This window comes from Canis lupus, chromosome 21, assembly GCF_011100685.1.
Source record: "Canis lupus familiaris isolate Mischka breed German Shepherd chromosome 21, alternate assembly UU_Cfam_GSD_1.0, whole genome shotgun sequence".
NCBI lineage: Eukaryota > Metazoa > Chordata > Mammalia > Carnivora > Canidae > Canis > Canis lupus.
The window spans coordinates 4,842,872-4,868,253 of NC_049242.1; the positions used below are offsets into that span (position 1 = coordinate 4,842,872).

Consider the following 25,382-nt stretch of genomic DNA (forward strand, 5'->3'; position numbering starts at 1 on the left):
ACTGCCTCCCAGATTCCCTACTTTTATGTTCCAGTTACACAAATTTGAGCAACATCAGAGCCAGTTCAGTGAATGTTACTAAATCCTAGATTGACTAAAAATAAAATCTCATATGCTAAAGAACCAAACCAGCATCAAATAAAATGTGAAACACAGAACAGATAATATATTTACATTCTTCAGCATGCATTTTTACAGTCTTTATCCCATTTTATAGATAGCTGAAAAGGTTCCAGTCCTCTTCAGGAAAGGATGTTAGCAATGTAAGCATTGGGGCAGGGAGCCATGGGTAGTGGTCCTCGTGTTTTATTACATTGTAGAGTGCAAGAAAGTAGAGAAAGTACTTATAATGTAAAAAAGAAAGGTATAGGCAATAAATTTAAGAAAAGTTAGATACAGGGGATCCCTGGGTGGCCCAGTGGTTTGGCGCCTGGCTTCAGCCCAGGGCATGATCCTGGAGACCCGGAATCGAGTCCCACGTTGGGCTCCCTGCATGGAGCCTGCTTCTCCTCTGTGTCTCTGCCTCTCTCTCTCTCTCTTTCTCTCTCTCTCTCTCTCTCTCGAATAAATAAATAAATAAAATCTTTAGGAAAAAAAGAAAAGTTAGATACAAATGTATGTAGATGGATCACTTCTTGGTTCTTGTTCTGAGCCTGGTAAAGTGAAGGTGACGACTGAGCAACCGTTAAATAATAAACAGGTATCACTTCCTGAGGTAACTCTTCAGTTAAAGTACTTTTCCTTTAAGAAAAAATTTAACGTGTTGAGATATTATAGATTCAATTTTCTGCGTAATTACTTTCCCCCATTCACATGAATAATCAAGTTAGCTACATTTAACCTAGAACTAGGTAAACTCAAAATGTCATTAAAAAGCAAAGTCATTATTCTGAAATACCACAAGATGGTGATGTTGCTCCATTTGAAATGTCTAAACCCAAAACAGAAACACTGAACTTTCTCCAGAGACCTTAAGTTTTCTTTATCAAAAAATTAAGATTTCAAGATTATCTGCGTTTCCAAATAAAAGAATCATGAAGAATCAAAACCATCTATGTTATAAAATTCTAAGAGTGATTTCCACTTTACATGTGATTCAGTGGAGTGTGAATCATGTCTTTGTCTCTCTGCGGGCTGTATGCTTTTTTTGTCTTGTGTGGAGCTTCAAGGTGTGTGTGTGTGTGTGTGTGTGGTTTATGTTCCAGATGTCTATTATAATCTTTTCCCTCTGTTCCCTTGTTGCTCTATATGTATGCCTCCCCTGTGGCGATTCTGTGTGTCACTGTTAATTGTCTCTCCCATTAAATTTTGTCTAATACACGATTGCAACCTCAGTGTCAAATAAATGTGTGTGTGCATTTGTCTTGTGAACAAAGGTTGGTATGCCATTTTTTTCTTTCTATTCTTCATCTCTTCTGTTTTTTCACTAAAAAATATTAATACAGCAGTGGTATCTGGATACTCTATAGCTATGATAAAAAAATATTTTTTTCTTTTCCCTGTTCTTTGGCTCTCCTTTCTCCTTCTATCTCTTTCCATAATATTCACTAAATGTTTGGTTTTTAAAAATTAATTATCAAATTGAATTATGAAATAGGGAAACATTTTATATATTTTACATGTTCCCGTGGGGGGGGGGGGATGTGTTCATGGATTTTTTTTTTTTTTTTATTCCTCTGGAGGCCTTGTACTTGATATAGAAAGGGTCTCCTATTCAATTGATTTATGTGGTTTATGAACACGGATTAAATAGAAGAGAAAAAAAATCTAATTTGGATCCATTATATCAGTCAGAAACAACTGTCTGGAGAGCAAATTTAGATTGTTTTTTTCTAAAATGTTTCTACAAAAGGCTTGGCCACCTATTGATTGATTTTTTTATTTTAATCTAACATAGAGCCAAGTTGCCTAATTCCTATCATATTCATGAAATAATGAAATATTTTCTCTTTACAAAGTAACTGTATCCTTCTCATCATTCCTATTCAACATCATACTGGAAGTCGCACTAACACAATAAAACAAGAAGGAAGTAAAGCATACAGTTTGGGTAGGAAGAAATAAAACTGCCTTTGCTCACAAGTGACATGAATACTTTTATGCACAAAATCTGAAAGAATTGACCAAAAAATTATTGGAACTAATTAATGATTCTAGAAGGTTGCAGAATACAAGGTTAATAAAAAAATTAAAAATTTAAAAATTAAAAAAACAATTTCTTTCCTATATACCAGCAACAAATAATTGAAATTTGAAATTAGAAACATAGCACCATTTACATTAGAACCAACCCCCAAAATTAGATATTTAGGTATAAGCCTAACAAATTAGGTATAAAATCTATGTGAGGAAAACTCTAAAACTCTGATAACAAAAATCAAAAAGGTCTAAATAAATGGAGAGGTATTCATTGCTCAAGGAGAGGAAGATTCAATATTGTCAAGATGTCAGTTTTCCCCAACTTGAACTATACATTCAGTGAAATCTCTCAATCAATATCCCAGCAAGTTACATTATGGATACTGACATACTGATTCTACAGTTTATATGGGAAGCAAAAGAATCAGAATAGCCAGCACAATACTGAAGGTAAAGTGTTAATTCTTACACTTAGTATTACAATTCTTATTGTAAAGAGTTCTTTACAATAAGAGAATTAACACCACATGACTAACAATAAAGGTATAGTTACCAAAACAGTGTGGTGTTGGTAAAAGAATAGACAAATTAATGAAATAAAATGGGGAACTCAAAAGTAAACCTGCACAAATACAGTCAACTGATCTCAGACAAAGGAGCAAAGACAATTAAATATACACAGAACACTCTTTTCAACAAATGGTGCTGGATCTACTGGACATAAACATGCAAAAAATAAATGTAGTCATGGGCCTTACACCCTATAAAAAATTAACCCCACATTTTTTATAGACCTAAATGTAAAATTAAAAACTATAAAACTTGTAGAAGATAATATAGTAAAAAATCTAAGTGCCCTTGGGTTTGGTGAAGGCTGCTTTAGATATAACCCCAAACTTATGATCCATGGAAATAAGCATTGGTCGTTTAAACTTCATTAAAATGAAAAACTTCTGCTCAGCAAAAGACACTGGTAAGAAATGAAAATCCACAGAAAATGTTTTCAAAACACAAATCTGATAAAAAAAAATTTGTATACAAAGTATGCCAAGAACTCTTAACTCCCAACAATAATAGCCCAAATAAAAAGATAGCAAAATATCTAAACATGAATCTCACCAAGTAAAACATATAGATGACAAGCATATGAAAAGATGCTCAATAGCAAATATAATTAGGGAATTGCAAATTAAAAAAATAAGACAACTGCATACCTATTAGAATGGTTAAATCCAAAACACCGAGGGTATAGAGCAAGAGGAACTTTCATTCATGGCTGGTGGAATGCAAAATGGTATAGCCACTTTGGAAAACTGTTTGACAGTTTCTTACAAAGCTAACCATAGTCTTACCACATCATTCAGTAGTTGTACTCCTAGATATTTACCTAAATGAGTTGAAATTTTATGTTCACACAAAAACCTGTGTACAAATGTTAATAGCAGCTTTATTCATAATTGCTCAAAATTGGAGGGAATCAAGATGTCCTCTATCAGGGGAATGTATAAACTGTGGTACATCCATACAATGGAATACTATTCAGTCCTAAGAAGAAATGAGCTATCAAGCCATGGAAATACGCAGGGGAAATTAGATGCATATTGCTAAGTAGATAAGCCAGACTGTAAATGCTGCAGTGTGTGATTCCAACTACATGACATTCTTGAAAAGGCTAAATGATGGAGAGTAAAGAGATCAGTGGTTGCCAAGGGTTCAAAGAGAGCAAGGAAAAAAGGGAGTGATTAAAAGATGGAACACCTGGGGCACCTGAGTAGCTCAGGCAGTTAAGTGTCACACTCAATTTTGGCTCAGGTCATGATCTCAGGGTCATGAGATGGAGCCAGGCTCCATGCTTAGTGAGAAGTCTGCTTGAGATTCTTGCCTTCTGCCCCATCTCAAATCTACCAATCAATCAATCTTTTTTAAAAAGAAAGGAACACCAGATTTGGAGGGCAGTGAAACAATTCTGTATGACACCATAATGGTTGATACGTGGTGTTATGCAGAACACTTAGAACTATACAACACAAAGAGTGAACCCTAATAAACTGTGGGCCTTAGTTGATAATAATGTTTCATTATTATAACAAATGATTATAACAAATGTGCCACACACTAAAGGGAGGCGTTAATAATTAGATAAACTGCAAGGAGGCAGTGGAGAAAAAGTTTTTGAGAACTCTCTGTACACTCTGCATAATTTTTCTTTAAACCTACAACTGCTCTAAAAATAAGATCTATTAATTTAAATAAAAACAGATAACGATATTACATATTATGATACTTTTTTTTTACACCATTACCTTTTTATTCTCTTTTATCATTCAGGTTTTTTCAGAACATTATAGTCTGCATAAAGGGAAAGAAATCACATTTTAAAAACTCAATTTGTCCAATTTTTAAACTCAATATATGAAACCATGACATATCTCTTAGGAATAAAAAACATTCAAAAATTATTTTGGGGGACACCTGGGTGGCTCAGCGGTTGAGCATCTGCCTTTGGCTCAGGGCATGATCCCAGAGTTCCGGGATAGAATCCCACAGGGAGCCTGCTTCTCCCTCTCTGCCTGTGCCTCCTTCTCTCTGTCTCTCAGGAATAAATAAATAAAATCTTTTTTAAAAAATTATTTTGGTATTAAGATTAAAGATTAAGACCAACTTCCAGGTAAGTCAAGTGTTTTCATTCCAGTGATTTTATAGAAATGAGATAATGATGTGTACGATTTGAAATACTCAAATCCTTGAAGATCTCTGCCCTACCATTTAAATAAAAACTAACATGTTGGCATAGTTTCAGTGGCTTTCAATTTCCTGTTTGATTTCAGAAATGTACAGATGATCTTTGGCTTGAGCTACTTCCATTATGACAATGGCCTTCAGGGCTTTCTTACCTGCAGCTTTCATTCCCAGGCCCCTGTATAGCCCTCCCAGCTTCAACTACAGGGAAGCCACAGTGAGGGGATACAGAGGATAATGTTTAATGATTTTTCTGTCCATATTGCAGGGCTCCTTCCCAGTTGTGCATGTACAAGCAGACACTCATGACCTGCAACATGTACACACTGCTCTTCTCAAATCAGTGCGCTCACAGATCTCCAGCAGCTCACTACAGGATTTGTAGTGCTTTGCCCTCTGGAAGTCCTTGATGAACATTGTGTACATATCTGACCATGCCTTGGACAGTTTCTGCCTTTGGAGGAATGGCTGAGCTTCTGGATTTCCACCTTGGCCTTACGTTGTCTTTGGTGGTACATTCCTGGCACCATCAAGTAAAGAAGGAAGAACCTCTTAACCAATCTTCCTGTCTTCTGTTGGGTACAGATCAATGTAGATGGTAAAAACCTCCTCTCCAAGGTTGATACTCTGTATACTCCTAACGTCTGCCAAGGTCCCCTTCTGGGCCACAATGACATCGGGGCAACCTCAGGGAATATTGCTGATCCCAAATGAGAAAGATCTTCATCTTTGAAGATGAAACCATTACAGTTACCTGGTGCAAAGAGTACCAACAAGCTATCACTGTCAGGGACTTGGAGGTGCTTGGAGTGAAAGTGATGAAGAGCACCAATGTCATTCCGAATTAAGTCCTTCTTCTCATTGTCTGATTAATCCAGATGTGATTCAAACTCCTTCACAGCTAACAATTTCTCTGAAGGATTTTTCTCTGGGTGGATTTTCTAGCTGGCCAAAATCCTTGCAGTTAGTCCTACAGTCTCCAAGGGATTCCATTTACCCCCAAAAACAACATTCCAGCTTGTGCATAGGCCAATCTTCTTTCTGATACTCCACATGGTAGTAATATGCCTACCTGCTTACATCTTCTATATCTGTACAGTAGTTTTTCCTGGCGAAGCAGTACTTGCAGTGGTTGCCCTGTTCCTTGACCATGAGCACCTAGGCACATAGGCATATGCCTGGCAGGAGAAGAGCAAGTCCTCCACGTGGAAGGGTTGCCATCGTCTGCAGCCTTCATGCTGGCAGTGGGGTGGGACTGGTGGGGCAGGTGCTGAGGGACACCTGGCATCTCCCTCCTGGGAGTGGTGGCTCCCTGCAAGCTATTATTAAAGAAGTGTCAGATCTGTGGGGTGGGGGATTGGGGGGGCAAGCTATAATATTTTTAATGCCTATTCAGAGCAGATGTGTGAAGCTAACTGGAGCGCTATTATAACATTGTGAGTTTCAAAGAAAACAGCATAAAATGCATATATCTAAGTGGTCTAATCATCTAATAATGCACTTACTGTGTTTTAAGAGATTTTAATAAGACCTTTTCATTAACTGTGGGATCCAAGATCCTATTGTTAGATGTAGAAAACTCTAGCGAACATGAGATTAGTATTGAAGATGTAGTTAGGACCCTAAATTCTTTAACAAGGGCTATCCCAATTAGACTTATGCATATACTTTTTAAATTTTGGCAAATAAATGATGGAATGAATGAATGAATGAATGTGTATGTAGGTTGTATAACAACTCATGCCTTAGTCCTTTATATTGATTTCTGGTTTTCATCTACAGCCAATAAATGAAGTATGTGATATTCATTATTCCTCCTCTTGACTCCATTGAGCAAAAGATAATCATAAGCCTCAACTACAAATTCTTTAATGCACCTTGACTAAAAATTTTAATAGGAGTCAGAAGATGTATATCTCAGCATCTGAATTAGAAATTCAATGGAAATCTATTACCATAGATGTTTTAAGAATATAAATCTCACAACAAACCATTATATGTTGTTAATTAGACAAAAGAGAGGTTTAGTAACTACACAAGTTGTCATAAGATACTAATCAATGTTATTTGCACCATCAGAATTTGAGGTTTGTTTCTAGATCTATTTCTTAAAAATGGCACAAAAATGCTGTAATATTGAAATTGTTTGATTAGAAAACCAAAAATTGCGTTGTAAACTTGAGCTTAAAAATAGATTTTAGGGATTTCCATTTGTTAGAAAACTTATCATAGAAAACTGTTATTCACATAAATTGCAATCTATGTTGACATAGGGGTTAATTTGATCTTAGTTTATTATGACCTCACTGAGATAGCTCAAATTAACTAAAGATTATGTAGGTTTTCTTGAAATTAGAGAAATAGCTAAATGTTGTAAAAATTAATTTTATAGATAAAAATAAAATGTTTACAAGTTTAAAATACAACTCAAAGCCTCAATTTACCTAAATTGTTGGATATACTGATCTAGATGGAACAAAGGAAAATGGCCTTACTTGGAAATGTAGAGTTGATATTTATAAAAGGTTAGACTAGTGATAGAAATCATATCAGGGATAAGACCATTCAGGGATTATGTGGCAAGGAAGAGCAGGGTAGAGGAGCTAAGAGAATGCCAAGAAATACCTCCAATTCCAATAGGAAGAAGAGTCTATAAAGGAAAATCAGAAAGAATGGCCAGGTTAGTGTTGTTGAAACATTACTGAACTTCCACTATAATTTCTTCCATTTTACTAATCCACTTCCTTTTCTCATATATTAAAATTGCAAAATAATAAATGAGAATCAGTGCGCCGGGCATACTGATTCTCCATCTAGAAAGGTTATGTGGTATGTAGCTAATCATACCAAATAGAAAACAAGCACAATACAGTTTTTTTTGTTTAATCTCTTACTAGCTGCTTAACCTTAGGTAAGTTAGTAAGCCTCTCTATGCCTATTTCCTCTTCAGTACAAGAGATACAATGACGTATACTACCTGCATCATATGGTAAATGTTCAGTGAATGATATCCATTATTATTGTTATTGTAGCATAGTTAGTAATTTTAAATGGACAAGAGAGAAAAGGTCAATCTCTTGTCCTAAATGCCAGAAACAACCACAAATTCCTGTGGGGGGAAAAAAAAAGTTTATACAAAGAAAGGCACATTATTTGGTGTCTAATTCTTTCTGGATTTCCCTTAATTTTTTTTTTATATTCCATAATTGGGTATATTTCGATGGCAAAATGTGGTTCTTTGAAACTAGAGAAGTTAAAGAAAAGACTAACATTCCAAAACTCACAATACTTATTGTAAAAACAGATCCCCAAGGGTTGAAAACAGTATGTGGTATGTAGTAAGCACTAAGTAAATATTCATTGAATGCGTAATTGAAAGCTTCTGAAAACATTTTTATTTCTGTTTGGTAATTTGATCAGTGCTTTCCTTATAACCCTTCAATGTGAATGAATCATGAGCCTCAGGATTGAAACAGCATCTCATCCAACAACCAGTATAGTGACTGAACCCCTTTGCTATAGTTTAGTGATCTGGCAGTCTAATCACAATTTTAGCTCTACTAGTTATAGAAAACCATATACTTCAGGGGGAAGTTCACCATGTCTGGAGACAATTCTAACATCCAGTTAAGCCTTTTATTGAGCCTAATTCCCTGTTGTTAGCTGATCCACAGGGAAATAAAATAAATTGCTCTTTAATGCTAAGAGCAATAAATAGTTCTCTTGCTAAATACCTAGTACTTAGAACAATTTCTGGCATATGTTAAGTCTTCTGTAAATATTCATTATTATGTTGTTAATGTACATTTCATTAATTACTGGTTGATAATAAGCTACTCATAGCCTTTTCTACATTGGCTCCCACAAACCAGATTCTTCTCCATCCTACACATTGTATGTTGAGCAGATGTGGACAAAAGGACACCACCAGTCATCTTTAACAAACTATTTCACTAGATTTTTATTTTAAGATTTGATTTATTTATTTGACCGAGAGAGAGAGAGCACAAGCAGGGAGAGCTGAAAAGAGAGAGGGAAAAGCAGGTTCCCAGCTGGGCAGGGAGCCCAACATGCGGCTCAATCCCAGGACTGCGAGATCATGACCCCAGCCGAAAGTAGACCCTTAAACTACTGAGCCACTCAGGTGCCCCTATTTCATTAGATGATAGAATTTATCAATCATTCACGCTTGGATTTATTTCCTTCAGTGCATTTTTTAAAATGCTCTTAAATGTTACAGAGTAGGAAAAGGTGTCCTAAATCTGGTAAACAGAAAATAAATGTCTACTTTTATTTTGAAGCTTTTGTGTACTGTGCTTTTTAAAAATGCTATGTAACCTTGTACATTGTTATGAACTAACAAGAAATATGTTGAATCCTTGAAAATTAATTTTGACTTTAGAATACCTGCAGGGCTTTTTGTCAAGCCAAATCAGGTTCAACCTAGTTATAGCCTAATTAGGCTAAATTCACATATTTAAGCAAGAATGATGACCACAGCTTGATTAGAAGGCAACTCTGTCAAGCTACAGGGTATATGATTAATATTAATGCATCTATCTATAAAAAATTTTTAAAGACTTATTATTAAAGAGCAGGCATGTTTGCAATTCAAGAAAACATCCATTATGTTGGGAGAAATTTTATGAAAACTCAGTTAAACTAAAACTCCTATATTGGGTATTTTAATACTTTTAGAATATAATCATTATTGAACATTTTTCTTTAACTCTGTTTTTATATAACCATTATTGAATATTTTTAACTCTGTTATTTGTATTTGAATTTTTTTGTTTTAAAGCCATTAAATCATCTCTAGGTTATATAAAACACGTACGTAAATAACTGTGTGTTAACAAGAGTATTTGTACCATGTATTTATATAAATCAATGAAAAAATGTTATATACTACATTCATTTCTAAATGATAACCTCAAAATAATTCTGGTTTTGAAAACCAATTTGAATGCTAAAACTCATCAAAAATCATCAGTCTTGCTGAGCCTGTCTCTTCATCATCTCATTGATCAATGAAGTAGTATAGCAACCTAAAATATGAGTCATTTTTCTAACATAAAAAATAGGTAAGGGTTTAATTTCAAGCTCATGATTACACAAATCTGCAAGAAGAAATTAGGGGATGATTATTTAAATTTTTTGGTTATAAAGTAGGTAAATATTCACAGGTAAATAAATACTTGAGATGAATGAATGAATTATAAAATTTCATAGTTACGTTAAAGGAACTAATAAGTACTTAAGTTGAAAGGGAGTACATGTTTATCTAAAAGATATCTGATTGTTTAATACATGGAACACATTTTTTCCCAATAAAATTCAAAACTAGAGATACTACTAATGAGGGCAGAAACACAGCCTAAAAATTATTTCATGGATAACTGATTTTTCCACATTGCAATCAGTTTTATTTGTGAAAGTATATGTAATATACAGGATAAAAATAAGCTAGTCCTAAATACTGAAATGAAAATAGGGAATTCTAGTGGTGCTTAATTTTATGATCAAATGCAGTCTTGTTTTCAGTTCCCACTGAGCCTTCATACATTTCTGCAACAAAGATTTTTCTTTACTTGCTGTATGCAAGAAAATCTGATCAAAAAACAGTCTTTTATAGGGGCACCTGGGTGGCTCAGGTGGTTAAACATCTGCCTTCAGCTCAGGTCATGATCTCAGGGTCCTGGGATCAAGCCCATGTCAGGCCTGCTTCTCCCTCTCCCTCTGCCCTTCCCCACTTCTCATGCTCTTGCTTGCTTTCTCTCTCTAATAAATAAAATCTTTTTAAAAAATTGTCTTTTATAAAGAATGAAATGTGTGCACTTTTCCCCCTTACATGTGTACTGACGATTCCATTACTATACCAATTTATAATACCAGACAGATCCACTCAGGTCTTTCCTTGTCACTCTTGTATGAAGAGACAGAAAACAAATGGCAAAAGACAGACAACTGAGGCCCACTCTCCAAACAACAAGGATGCTATGAAGGAAAATAATTAGATGGAGAGACAAAAAGACATGTAAAAATGGGGAATAGAAGAGTGATTTGGTTGCCCAATACCATTTATTCTTTTGACTCCAGAATGGCATCAAATACCAATCATCGCTAACATTTTTTGTGAAAATGCTATTAGTGAAAAGGTAGAGTCCCCCTGCCATCTGGTTTCTTTTCAGTGGTAACTAAAACCATATAGCTGCTCTCAGTCCATTTGAAATCATCCCAATGTGATCATGTTTTGTTGTTGCTGTTGTTGTTAAAGGTTTATTTATTTCAGAGAGAGCATGAGTGGGAGGGGCAAAGGGAAAGGGAGAGAACCCTCAAGCAGATTCCGCGCTGAGGACAGAGCTCCACACAGGGTTTGGTCGCCCAACCCTGAGATCACCACCTGAGCTGAAACCAAGAGTCGGATGCTTAACCTCCTGCACCACCCACATGCCCCTAATGTGATCATGTTTTTAAAATAAGTTTTGAAAAAAAATCTGCCATCAGTTATCAATCATGTTTTATATTCTTTATTTTTCTCATTCAGAGACTAAAAAAATTATACAAATGCTTGTCACTATTCAACATCCCTTTACTTATTCATTTGTCTTTTTCAGATTTCTTTTATCTCTTCCTCAAAACTTTACTAGCTTTCCATAAAATACTAGTGTATATACCTGGAAGGGATTTTCAGCAATGGATCTTTTTATTGCCTTGATACCTTTAGGACTTAACTGAAATGTACTTGTCTCCTTCTAGAGAGGTTCTCAAAGTGAGAATCTACAAATATCTTATAATTATACAGTTGACCCTTGAAACAACATGGGGCTCTTGGGCACTGACCACCCCCCAAACAAAAAACTACATATAACTTTGGACTTCCCCAAAACTTAACTAAAAGCCTATACTGTTGACTGAAACACAATAACAAACAGTTGATTAACAGATATTTTATATATGTGTTTTACATTGTATCCTTACAAGTAACCTAGAGCAAAGAAAATGTTAAGAAAACTATAAAACACATTTACAGTACTGTGCTGTAAAAATTTGCATATAAGTGGACCCCAACAGTTCAAACCTATTGTTCAAGAATCAACTGTAATGTGAAAAAAAAAAAGGGTCTTCTGACTTAGAGTGTGAATAAAAGGGTTAGTCCCCATATCATGCAATAATAAGAGAAGGCAGCATAGAGCATTGAAAAAGGAATGCCTGATTGTATATATTGCCTCAACACATTGTGAATACCTAGAGTTGCAAATCTTGACCTTTTAACCCTCCCTTCAACCACAAACTTCTCCTGTCTCAATTTTCTTACTCTCCCACTCTACTCTTCATCTTCGATGCCTCTGGTCTTTTAATGCTTCCTATTAAGAACTTAAAAACTAGCATTCATTCACAAAGTGTTGTACATTATTTTATTTATTCCTTTTAACAATCTGTATTATTATCCCCATTTTAGTGAGGAGATTTAGAGATTCACCCAAGATCACACTGATGGGATTTCTGCTATCAGGATAAATGGAGATATTAGATTAGAAGCAAGGACTCCATCCTATAAACAAGAAGGTAAACTTTTGAAGGACCATAAATTGTGTAGGAGAAAATTGTGTTCCATATAATGAAGTGGTGAAAAGCTGGGAGCAGAAGTCCAGATATAACCAAGGGGCCTAATTTAAGGATCCAGGCACATAACTGCCACTTTCCAAGGCTAGGCACAAGAGAACATTATGCAGGTGTTCAAGAAAGGCCAGGGCTTGCAGTGATTAATAGAACAATGCCCCTGGGAGCTGGTAAAGTCAGGAGGAATGGGGTACATCCAAACCCAGCAAACAAGCTCCCAAGTTCCCCATCTGGCAGGTTATAACGTCCATTCTGTATTCTCACTATCAATGGCTCTGACCAAACTTTAGCAGATGTTTCTACACTTCCCACAATATGTGCTATACAAGCAGAGACCATAGTATTTCAGGCAATCTCAGCTCCCTGAGGAAGGCACGATTAACAATGTCCAAGTGTTTGCATAGTACCAACTCCATGAAAGACTACAAACTCAAAGATTAGAGAAGGCTCAGAGATTATAGAGAATTCAAACTGTAACTTCCAAATAAGTAAAATTAATACACTTAAATAATAGATTATTTTATACATGAAAGAAAAATAGGAACCAATTAGAAATTCTAGAACTGAAAAATGGGTAAAACTGGGACTTAAATACTGGGTGTTCTTCTTCCAAGCTCTATGGTCTCTCCTCTGATATCATAGTTACTACTACAAACACACAGAGATGCATATATGTGTGAATTTGCTTGTTTATTTAGCTTCCTTATTACTCTGCCTCTATACATAGTCTTGACCTCATGATCCATCAGAGGAACCTATTAATCTCGTCTCCACATCTTCTACTCTGCTTACCTTGCAAATGCATAATCTTGTGGTTTTCACCCTTGGTTGCATGTTGAGAGATATGTGGAAAGTTGAAAACAAAAAACCCACCATAAGTACCCTAATTAAATCAGATCCTTTTAGAGTAGGACTCATGCACCGATATTTTTTAAAAGTTCCCTAAATGATTCTACAATAATTGCCACTGTTCTTGTTTCAGAAAGGGCTAATGATTCACTAATGTGTGGCTTCCCCTTCCATAGTATAAAGTTGTCACTAGGAAGCAGCTGTCTAGCTAGGAAGTCATCCTCAAGCATTGCCTGTATGAAGGCAAGGCCAGGGGATTAGTTCTCATCATTAGAATGTGAACTGAAATAATGTATATCACTTCAGAGAAATGGAAGTTTCTAAGAAGCAATGTATATTTTCATTCCTCATTTTCTCTCTTCTCATCTTCTAACTTGATGCAGAAGACTCTAAGAGTCTAGCAAATGCAAAATCACAAGATGGAAGGAGCCTAGGTCCATGAATCACTACTTAGAGTTATGCTCCAACCAAGTCCTTTATCATTACAAAACTGCTAAGAGAAAAACATTCATGGTATATCTCTAAAATTCTGAATTTTGTTTCATCAGAGTTACTCAGATCAATAGAGAAATGGGCTACCTCCAAGTGGAATGCTGCTGTGACAAAAATCTCAAGTATGTGGTGTTAAATCAGTGATTAGGCAACAGGCATCAGAGAAATAACGTACCAGAGGCCATGTCATTTGGGATAGTGGTAAAAAATAGTTTATAAATATTATTTTGAATAACTTGGAAAGCAAACCAAATACCTGTGATCTTGCATCTCTACAGCAGTAGTTCTCAAGTGGGGATGACTTGGCCCCCTGGAGGACATCTGGCAATGACTCAAGACAAGTAAAACTGAAGTGAAAATTTCAATTATTTCTCAAGACCAACTCAATTGTTTTGACTCCACTCCTCCTATCAGATTATGCTTCTTTATGTCACTCATATCGGGGATTGTTGAGTGTTTTACTTGCATTCCATCAGCGTCGGAACACTTAATTCACTCCTTTTCCTACACGTCTCTATTATAATATAAATCTCTTGAAGCAGATAGTCTTATCCACGTATCCCATGCATTGCCTAAGACATGTCTTAGAGAAAGTGTACAATTAGTGTTTGCTGAGTACTCTGCAAATCACGGAGCCTTGATCTCATAGTCCAGTATTAAGAAACATAGATCACAAAAATCAGTTCACAATATATTACAAGTCTTACAAGACTCCAAGGCCTTACAGTCACCAGTTTTCACAATTTAGGTGTCCCCAGCAACTGATATGGTACCCTTTGGGCATTCTTTCAATCCAACTTCAAATTGCATTAGACTAGTTACCATGCAAAGTTGCCAGCTGCCTAAACTGTGAAAACAGTACATTTCTAAGGACTATAGTTGGTGTCAAGAGTATAAATGATGGTCTTTTAAGGAGGTTAGGGGCTGGAATATGACAAACTAAATTTTAGTACTTGAGTAGCAACAAGGGTATCAAAAACAGAAACCACTATGCCTCCCTGTGGGAAGGAATGGTCAGAGGCAAAGACATGTATGTACGTCAGAAAGGCTAACTAAGGACAGAAATAAGAAAATAGATAATTATCTATTTTGCTATTTTAGACCAAAGAAGATAAGCCTAATTCAGCATTCAATTAAAAAATTATGTCAACTCCTTAGCCCATATAGGTAGCTTTGACATCAGAATGCTAATGTCTACTACAGAGGGGAAGAAAAGCAACAATTTTAATTTCCCTTCCACACTTAAATCCTGCTTCTCAATTGAAGATACAAATCTGCATTTCTGAAGACGGTGACTGGAGGTAGATTTGTGGTCTTAAGCATGAAGGTAATGGAAATGTATGAAGTCATTCAGGATTAGTAAAAAAACAGAACAAAGAAAAGCTTAAAATGTAAATGGTATACACAGTAAGAGCCAGCAAAGGAATGAATAAGCAATATAAATCATGATGGTTTTCTTACAAAGTGCCTATCACATCATGTTGGCTGTTTTATATGGGTTTACAATTGAACAGATGTTTTTTTTTTTTTTTCCAAATGTCATTTTTCTACCTTAAGATCCACTTTTCCTCTTTTTATTTTCCTAAACCCACCACTCCCAGTCATCTTATGTATATAGTAAGGCTCAATCAATTTTTGATTCACTAAATAAATTTAGTTTAAAAACTTGGCAAAGAATTCCACTTCCCTCACCATTGAACCCCTCAAAAGTCCAAATCTCTCATAAAAAGTAAGTTCCTAATTTCCTGTATCAACCCCTGCAGGTAGACCTACTCTCATAGACTTCTTGGCTACTAGAAGTATGGGCCTTAAGAAACATCATAATGCAGAGGGGTTTTCTGAGAGCTGTTGTTCTGTCGAGGCTCATCAATGGGAAAACCTGGCAACACTGGTGAGAATACTGTCTGTGGCTAACTTCTTAATGGAAAAATAGAAAGCCAAACACAGCCTCTGGTGGGATATTGAGGGAATAGGAATCAGGAACTAAAGATTTATGACTTTGGGCAGATATAGTACCCAAAGAGCTTCTGTCATCATCCACTAACCTTCCCCAATTACTGCTCAAATGTACTTAACTTGGCACTGATGTTTTAACATTCTCTAAGAAAGAAGAAAAGCAGAGATTCATGGACCATCTATGAATGAGCAGCACATACTAGTAAGCCTGGGAGTATGATGCTGAAACACACATCATTACAAAATGAACCTCACTGCAGCCCACATGTCCCATTTTTATTCTCTAATCAGCTCTTGTATTTCAGCCTATCCTTCCTTCTCCTCCCCATATCATCTCATTTGGGTTTTTCCCCTTTTGATCTGTATGGATCTGTGTATATACATACTTATGTGGTTTTGATAGAAGCAGTTTCCAATATTTTTGGTCTAGCAAATACTGTGCCAACTCCTCAAATCTCTTTGAGACTGTCTCATAAACTAAAGAGAAATGTTCACATGAACTGCTTATTTTTCCCAATAGTATGTTTTAAATTAAGACAGAAAGGATCCTCACTGAGCATGGCTAACCAGAAATCAAAAGACAGATCATCCAAGTTTCAAGTGCTATTAGGGTTGGGGATAAACAGAAATGAAACTACAGGGTGGTTAAAGAGAAAGACTAACCTCATAGAAGAGTAAGGGGAAGGGCAGTTGCTGCCACAAGTGTACAGAGATGCAAAGTCAGACATCTGTGACAGGTCAGGGGCAGGGGGGTTGGTGGCAGGAAATAAATTTTGAAGACTGGGAAAGGTTAGCCTAGGTTGAATAATACAAGCATAGGCTCTTGGCACTAAATATCTGGGTTTAAATTTTTATCTGTAGCCAAGTGATCTTCAGCAACTAAAAGTATGAGCTGAATATCAGTATATCCACCATAATTTGAGGATAAATAAGTACATTGCTTAGAACATAACATGGTATTCAGTAACTGGCAGCTTTTATACTTATACTTAAGGATAAAAGGGTTCAAAAAAGAACTCTAGCCTACTAGTGTTGACAGCTTTTGGAAAAAAGCAAATAGCTATAAATCTAAAAAACAAGAGCAGTCTCTTACAAGCTAGAGGAGTCACAAGATTCACACTCAAGGCCACAAAACAGTGAATCTTTTACTAGATATTAATATTTTAAACCACATAGCTTAACAGTAATGTTAATTTTACCACTAGGTGGCAACGATACAGCTGAATTTCACCGGCAAGATGAATTTTAAAAATTGAGCAAATCCAGACAGAAATTCCAAGAAGCTTTTATACATTTTCATATTAGGAAAATGAAAATTTCTTTTATATACAACTTAATTTATAGCATAATGTATAATTAGCTGATTCGATAATGTATGTTAATTTCTGATGCTTTTTTCATGCAGCAATTTTCAAACAGTTCTCATCACAGAAGTCTCTTTTAAAAAAATCTGGACATGTATCATGAAGATAACAGAAATAAGGGAAAGCTAAAAGTATCTTTGAAGTCTTAGAATTCTAAGAAAGGCACTATAAATATAAAATGCAAAATATTTCAATTTAAAAGTTAAACCTTCAAAAAAATGACCAATAGAGAACATTTTTTTAAGGGTAAAAAAAATGCCTGGTAAATGCCTATTTATCAGGCAGGATGAAATAATATGGAGACCCACATTGCTTTTAAGTTATAAATTAAATCAATATTCATAAAGCCTTTTCAAAGTCTTGAATAAAAAGTAAATTTACTAAGCAAATTTATCAAAATTCAAATTTAAATGGATTCTAGAAGAAAGAATACCTTTTTACAAGTGTCAAAAGAGTAAATGATGAAATTCCTTAGAATCTGGCACTTTCCATAACCATTTCTGCTTTCTTCATAAAACAGGTCACAACCTATGGCTTGTTAAAAATCAATAAAAACTTTATTCATTTCTTTTTCTTTTCGTATCAAATAAAAGGGGAAGGTATGATAAGTTTTTTCAAACTATAGACATTTCCAAGAACACAGTAAAAAAATCTAACTTTAAATTCCCAAGATTCTTCCCCATATATAAGGTGGGAGTTCATATCACCACATGTAACATTACAAAACCTGTACTATAATTACATGAATAAATAATTACCCAATTCATAATATAAGACCCAATTAAAACAAGCCTATTTATTCCCTTTGTATAAATAACCTAAAGTTCCCCAAATTCTCAACTCGCACTTCTCTACAAATAGATCAGAATATCTTTCATATATCAGCTTTCAAATAGTTTTCTTACTAATTTAGTAATCACTTCATATATATTTACTTCCAGAAAAATCTCCTCCCCTTGCCGCCTAAACAAATGTTAAGAGAACAGAAGTAGCATTTCTAAGTTATTTTTATAATTACAATTCATAGATCACTGTTTCCTCATTATTGGACTTCACTTTCAATTATTGCAGACCACCCTGAAATCTAAAATATAGATTATTTCTCATTCTGTCAGTGTATGCAGAACACAAAATATAACCATTTAAGATGTTAACACAAGTAAATATTACTGTGGCAGCCCTCATAAACCAAACAACAGATTTCAGTAAAGTGCTCAATCTGTTCACTGTTATCTGTAAATTTTTTTTGAGGTTTTAGAGAATGCCACTGTAATAGAAGGGATAGTTGCAGATCTACCAAAGTAATACACGTGTATGTGTAATTTTTTATCTATACAGAATCAGCTTCCAATTATCTGCACAAATAAAGGAAGACACACAGATGATTCAAAACATAGTCCTCCAACACTTCAGATACATTTCTGTATCTGTATTTCATAGGGCTGTGACTGAGACTTGACAACACAAAATTAAGCCACATTGCAGAGGTTAAGAGTTACAGACACAATTACCAAAACTATAACAATGAAATGCCATTATTGACTTGAGGTTGTCATCTTCTGTTTATTTCTGATGGTGGCTCGAAGTTTACGAATCACCAGTTTATCAGGCAGGATCATATCACCTTGTTGTTCTAGATAATCCAATAAATTTTCAGTCCATTGGAGAGCAGCTGCATGATTAATATGTTTCTCTGGAATCAGTTCTATTTCCTCCTCCTCATTTTCACTAGATTCGTCTGTCTGGCCTTGTGCTCTTCTGATGATTTCACTGTCAGTTAACACTTCATAGCCTGGCTCAGTACTGTCCACTTCAAGCCACTTTTCAATGTTCTCAGTAGTCACATTTTCCAGTCCTTTGGTATGCTGTAAAATGGTGGACACAGTAGCCATGGAAATATCTTCTTCATCAAAGTCCAAGCCTTCTTTTTCCTCTATGGTAGGTAGAATCTTCTTCCATGCTCTGCTAATGGTAGCTGGCTTTACTAAATTCCATGCCATTGCTATTTCATAAAGTGCATCTAGCAGAGTTAGCTTCTTCCAGAATGATTTCAGGTCATTACCTTCTTCCAAGTTGTTCTGAAGAAGACCTGCACGATAATTTCTCTTCATTGTCGCTACGACCCCTTGATCGGAGGGCTGGATCAATGAAGCCACGTTAGGCGGTAAATATTTAGCAAATATTTGACCATCATCTGACCTTAGGACGTTTTCATTTGGATGTGTTGGTGAATTATCCAACAAGAGCACAGCCTTTTCCTGCAGGCCTTTAGATCTTAAGTACTCCCGAACCTGTGGCACAAAGATCTTATCAAACCACTGTCGGAAAATGGAAAGATCCATCCATGCACCTTTTTGGCTAAAATAAGAGACTGGCAGGTTTGAGGTGTCCGTCGACTTGAAGGAGCGAGGTTTCTTTGCTTTCCCCACAACACAGAGTTTCAGTTTGTGTAAACCTGTTGCATTGGCACAACACATGATAGTGACTCTTTCTTCAACTGCCTTGTGCCCAGAGACACTGTATTTACCTTTGATCGCAGAAGTCCTGGAAGGTAGGCATTTCCAGAAGAGTCCAGTTTCGTCTGCATTGTAGATCTGTTCTGGCTGTAAATTCTCTCGTTCAATGAAGTCTCGGAAGTTGTTACAAAAATCTTCCACAGCAGTCTCATCGCCATTCAATCTTTCATTCCTAATGTTAATCTCCCTAATGCTGTGCCGCTGCTTAAAACGAGTTAACCAACCAGCAGAGGGGTTGAAATCACCATCCATTCCCAGAGCATAGAAAAAGAACTCTGCCCTTTTCGCACAAATCGGGCCCGATACAGGATTCCCTTTCGCTCTCTGCTGGTTGAACCATTCTAGCATGGCCTTGTCCAGCTCCTCGTACATGGATGGCTTCATCGATTTCCTCTTGGCCAGAAGACTCGTGGAATCAGAACTGCTTGCGTAAGTGATAATCTTTTCCTTATTTTTCCTTATATCCCGAACTGTAGTCTCACCAATTCCATAAATCACTGCCAGCTGCTTGGAGGAGCCTCCGTCTTCGAGTTTCTTTATTATATCCAGCTTATCTTTAATGGTCAGTACCACCCGCTTGCGCTTCCCCGACATGCTGGGGCTCGGGCTCGGGCTCGGGCTCGGGCTCGGGCTCGGGCTCGGCTCGGGCTCGGGGCCTGGGGCCCGGGGCCTGACCCAGTGTGAAGCAGTCCACAGCCCCCCTCTTTCGCAGACTCCGGCTCACAGCCCTGGCCCCTGGGCCTGGGGGCCCCGACCCCGCCCCGGCCCGCCCCGCCCCGGCCCGGACCTGCTGGGCCCGCCAAGAGAGGGCAGAGCAGGAGCCGAGGGGGCGAAGTCTGGGGGAACGGCCTGTAACTCAGATGGGCGGGGGAAGAGGCCCCGAGTCACCGCGGATAATCCGGATTATGGACATCTGTGCTATTCCCCCCGTGGCCGCGGGGGCCTGCACCCCACGGTCGCCCCAGACCTCCTCCGCGCCCAGACCCAAGGGGATCGCCCGGCACCGGCCCTGCCACACCCCAAAGTTGCGGCGGAGCGGAAGAGCCGGGCGCCGGGCACGGGCTCCTTCCCCGCGGGACCGGCTACGTCTGACCTCTTCCACCGCGAGCCACACCTGCCCGCGCCGGGCCGCGCCTGCACAGCCGCTCCGGCCCCGCGCAGCCCGCCGGGCCCCTCTCCCCGCCTCAACTGGGACGGGACCCGCACGGCTCCCGGACTAACGCGCGGCGACCGGAAGACGCCCCTCCCGCCGCCGGCCCCGCCCCCAGCTCCTCCCAGAGGCGGGACTTCCGCTGCTCCCCGGAAGGAGGCGGAGCACCGCCCGTCCGGGTGGGTCCCTGGGGCGGAGGCGGGGGCGGAGGCGGAGGCGGAGGCGGAGGATCTTTGAAAGGTGAGGGCGCGGGGCGGCGCGGGGCGGCGCGGGGCACCTCGGGGCGAGGACTCGCTCTCGCTCCGGCTGCTCCCGGCGTATGGACGGAGCGGGGGAAGCCGCGCCTCCCGGCGGGCGGGGAGAAAGTCGTTCCCGCGGGCGCCGTCGGGTGGGCGGGAAGACGGTCCTCCGGGCGCCGCCTCCGCTCGCGGCCGCGGGTGCGGAGCTGCAGCGGGCGGGGAGCCCTTTCCCTCCGCGCGGGGCAGTGGGCAGGGCGGCCGGGGCGGGGCGGGGCGGGGCGGGGCGGGGCGGCCTTCCCGGCCCCTTGCTGACTCTCCGGGTGCGGGAGAGTTTGTGTCGTGCCGGGGCCGGGGTTTGTGTCGTGCGCGCGCGTCACCGCGGAGCCCGGAGGGTCGGTCGGGTTTCCCAGCTGCGGCGCCCTCGCCCCCGGAGGCGGAGCCGCGCGGCCGCCCGCGTCCCCCGCGTCCCCCGCGTCCCCCGCGTCCCGCCGGAGCAGGTTGGTAGTCGAGAAAACGACTCCGACGTGGACTCCCGAGAGCATCCTTCTCTGCCGCTCATCCCCGCTGGGTTTAGAGAGCCCCCGAGGCCAAGCCGGCCCATGCGCTCTAGGCGAAACCGTGGAATATTGGTTCGTTGATTCCAAGCGGGGCAAATTGGCTTTCCTCCCTTTATATCTTACCATTCCCTGTTTCTGTCGTGTGGTGCTGCCCTGCCTTCCAGTAATGGGAGAACTGTGGTAGATCTGCCGACGGCAGTGTGAAAAGACCTTAATCAGAATCGTGCCCCGCAGCCGTTAAATCGTGCGCCCCTAGTAGTTGGATCAGATTGGCAGCTCCTTGGGAGCAGAGGCCGAGTCGCTAGTTTCTTCCAGTAACGCCACAGCTCAGCCTGTGCTGGCACATAGTATGTACCTTCAGTGACCATTTCTTTGGTCAATTAAGGTTTCCTCTCCAAACTGCCCTATGGAAGGAAACGTCAGGGAGGGGTGTTGTTTTACAAATAGGAATGCACCCCTCCTGGTGGAATTTCAAGTAATGGTTGGGGTTCCACTGCCCTTCTGGCCTTAAAAATGTAAACTGCCACCTGACAGGGCAAGTGATTCCTAGAATGAATCTTTGAATGAACTGACCTCAGAGTCTACACGTAAGGGATATTTCCTCTGATGAGAAATTCAAGTAGACTCATCAAAGTACTTTGAGTGGTAGAGTTACTGTGTGAGAGAGCAGTATGGATTCTTACCTTGCATTCTTGCAGACAGCGTAGCTTTGTAGATGCCTTTTATGTGACTTTAACTATGAAGCACAAAGATGTGACAGTATTGACCCTCTTCATTTATTTAATGCTTCCTGTGTGCAGTTTCTTTGTTTTTCTCTTTGCCTAAAGGTAAGGTATCATTAAAGAAGCTTGATTATATTCTCATTTCAAGAAATTGTATACTCATCATATAAAGAAATTACATCCATTGCATGGATTCTTTTTTTTTTTGAGTGAATTCAAACGATCAAGAGATGTCTTATTCATCAACCTGCCTTCACCTTCTCATTCTCTCCTCAGGTTCAGTTCACTTTTTCCCTCTGTCATCATTCTTCCCTCCCCAGCTAACATAGTAAAAGTATTCACAATTTTAAAAGAGGAGCCAACCATATTTAAATTACCTTCTTTTTCAATGACATAATTTTTGGCATTATTGATAAAATAGCAGTTTTGAAATATGAAGAGAGACCGTGGAAATTTGGCAGTTGGACAAATGAAAGTTGATTTATTTTATTTGAACAAAATTTGTTTCTTCAAATATTCAATATTGCAGTTTTCCCAAATAAAATTTTTTTTCTCATCGGAGACTGACTTTTTTGGAATTTTTACTTTTGGACTCAATGGGGAATCCTTAAGTCTTGTGATCAGTGTCATCAATAAGATGGTAGAGGGAAGTTTCAAACTTTCATCTCTTTTGCACATTCTTTTCTTGCCAATTGGATGGACGATTTCCAGAAGTTTCTGGCCTAACTCATGTGCACTAAAATTCTGTTACATAACTTTTTAAAAAGCATGTTTGTAAACTCTAAACTATTTTGATGATTATTTTATGAAACTAAAGTTTAGCATGAATGAGAGATAGAATAATGACTTTTTAAAGGCATGATTTTTACTACCTTATACAAATATAATATTGGCAGCAGTCATTGTATAGAACTGGACGGGGAATCAGGAGACCTGGTTTCTTATCCCTGCTTTGTCACTAACAAGCTGTGTGATCTTCGGTAAGTCATTTAAACTCTATATCCTTGGCTTTGATATTTATAAATAAAGGTAGACAGTCATCTTCCTTCTAGGATCATTGTCAATATTTAAAAACATATGAAAATGCACTAAAAAATTCCTATACATATAGGATTTTTTAATAGCTCAACCATGTGCAGTGATAGGTATTTTTATAATGTCACATTCTTACTCATCTCTACCATTGTCATAGGAGGTCACCTGTTGATATGATAAATAACTGTCTTTTGACATGGTACAGCTTTGTGAGATAGTCATCTGGTGTACATGAAACTGCTGTTGAGTACTAATACAATCATCTTTCATTTAATGTTCCTGCTGTTCACACTTGCTTTAGTGTATCTGCTGAGACTGTATTTGTCATTTGTTTTCATAAATATTTTTTCTTTTTTTTCCTCCCAATTCAGACTTATTAGAAAGACATTGTAGTGTAACGCACATGCACAGTTTGTTCAAATTTAACTATCTGTGCTTAAAAATTACTTATTTGCACTATATGGCTTCACGGTATCAGTTGCGTAGTTTATCTGGTGCTTAATTTTAAAAACAACAACAGTAATCTGTTTAAAACCTGGAGAAGAACTGGGTGGACCTACTGTGAAGCAGTACAACATATAAAAAACATACCTTAAAGAGATTTTTTTAAAAGTAGTTTTGACCACAGTTCTCATCTTTGTTGATTTTAATACAAGCCTTCTGTAGTATGCAACCCAAGTGTAATTTCAAGTAACAGAATATTTTGTCTATTGACGAGGATTTCTTAGATTGCTGTTACAATGCTCTGTTATCTCGCAGCAGTTGCTGTTGTAAGGTCACACTTCAGCCTACAAAGATAATTTCTGGTGTATAATCTTAGCAACCATTATTCTGATTTTACATGAATTGTTACCATTCTAGAAACTGTCACATTGCCTTTTAACATAACAGAATTTGTACAATAGAATGAGCAGTATTTCCTTCACTCCTACCCACCCAAAAGAGGAATCATCCTGGAAAGCTATAAACTTGATTGAGTGATACTGCCATTGCTCAGAAAATTTTGGCATTCTATTTTTGGATTATTTTCAAAGTTACAGCACATTTAAAAAATACCTGTAATGGCAATTAATATTCGTCTTTCGAAATTAGATTTCATTTCTGGAAGCTGCTAACAGTCCCTAAACTAAAACAAGTCAATAAAATGGGTATTTAAACCAGTCTTTGGGATTAAAAAAAATAATAATAAGGAGTATGGTTATTTTCATATTTTTAATGTATTTTTTGATACTATGTTTTATCATAGTATCAAAGATACTATAGATACCATAGTATCTCCATTTTCTCCATAGAAAATCTCCATTAATATTCTCCATTAAATTAATATTTAATTTTAATATTAAAAAAAAATAATAATAAGGAGTATGGTTATTTTCATATTTTTAATGTATTTTTTGATACTATGTTTTATCATAGTATCAAAGATACTATAGATACCATAGTATCTCCATTTTCTCCATAGAAAATCTCCATTAATATTCTGTGCCGTGGTGCAAATATTGGAATAATTAGACTTACAAGGTGATTTCTTTGGAGATAACTCTCAATAGAACATATAAGTCCTAAAAAAATAAAAAAAAATTTAAAAAAGAACATATAAGTCCTTATACATATATTATGAGGTTAGTCTCATTACAGTGTGATCATATGTCTGTTTTCCTTAGCAACTACAGAATTAACTATGTGTTACTCTTCTAGTTATCTTACTTCTCTCTTATTGTTCCTTTATTATATACTTGTGGTAAATTTAATGGAGGTCAGTCTTTGCTGAATCAGAAACATACAGTATTTGTTTTCCTTCCCAATATCATACTTTGCTTCACCATGAAACTTTAGTTTTTCACCCAGTTTTGGATTATTAGTACGTTTTCTGTTGGATTGTATCTTTACCTTTGTGTGGTTTAAAGCCATTGCCATTTTACTAAAGTATAGTATAAAGTGTATCACCTTATTGAATAAGTGGTCTCTTAATTTTGCACTGCTGTCTTTTCTCAACTACTA

At 37.9% G+C, this 25,382-nt stretch overlaps 2 protein-coding genes and 1 pseudogene across 10 annotated transcripts in view; 1 reads left to right on the plus strand and 2 right to left on the minus strand.

Moving 5' to 3' along the window:
• Positions 1-4,668: 4,668 nt before the first annotated feature.
• LOC100688721 lies at positions 4,669-8,762 on the minus strand (annotated as a pseudogene).
• A 2,630-nt stretch (positions 8,763-11,392) lies between these two features.
• On the minus strand, positions 11,393-20,876 carry JRKL (JRK like). Its single transcript, XM_038568218.1, has one exon. It carries the CDS (start codon positions 20,270-20,272, stop codon positions 18,698-18,700), a length of 1,575 nt encoding a protein of 524 aa, XP_038424146.1. The 5' UTR covers positions 20,273-20,876; the 3' UTR covers positions 11,393-18,697.
• Positions 20,877-20,977: 101 nt separating this feature from the next.
• The window catches only part of CCDC82 (coiled-coil domain containing 82), a 34,184-nt gene continuing 29,779 nt past the window's right edge, over positions 20,978-25,382 (plus strand). The window contains exon 1 of one of the 9 annotated variants that reach the window (XM_038568221.1): positions 20,978-21,068. The gene's annotated coding sequence lies outside the window, so the exon portion shown is untranslated. Of the gene's footprint in view, positions 21,069-21,427; positions 21,697-21,751; positions 23,327-25,382 lie in introns of those variants that run through there. The other 8 variants (XM_038568222.1, XM_038568220.1, XM_038568224.1 and 5 more) reach the window with 8 other exon arrangements.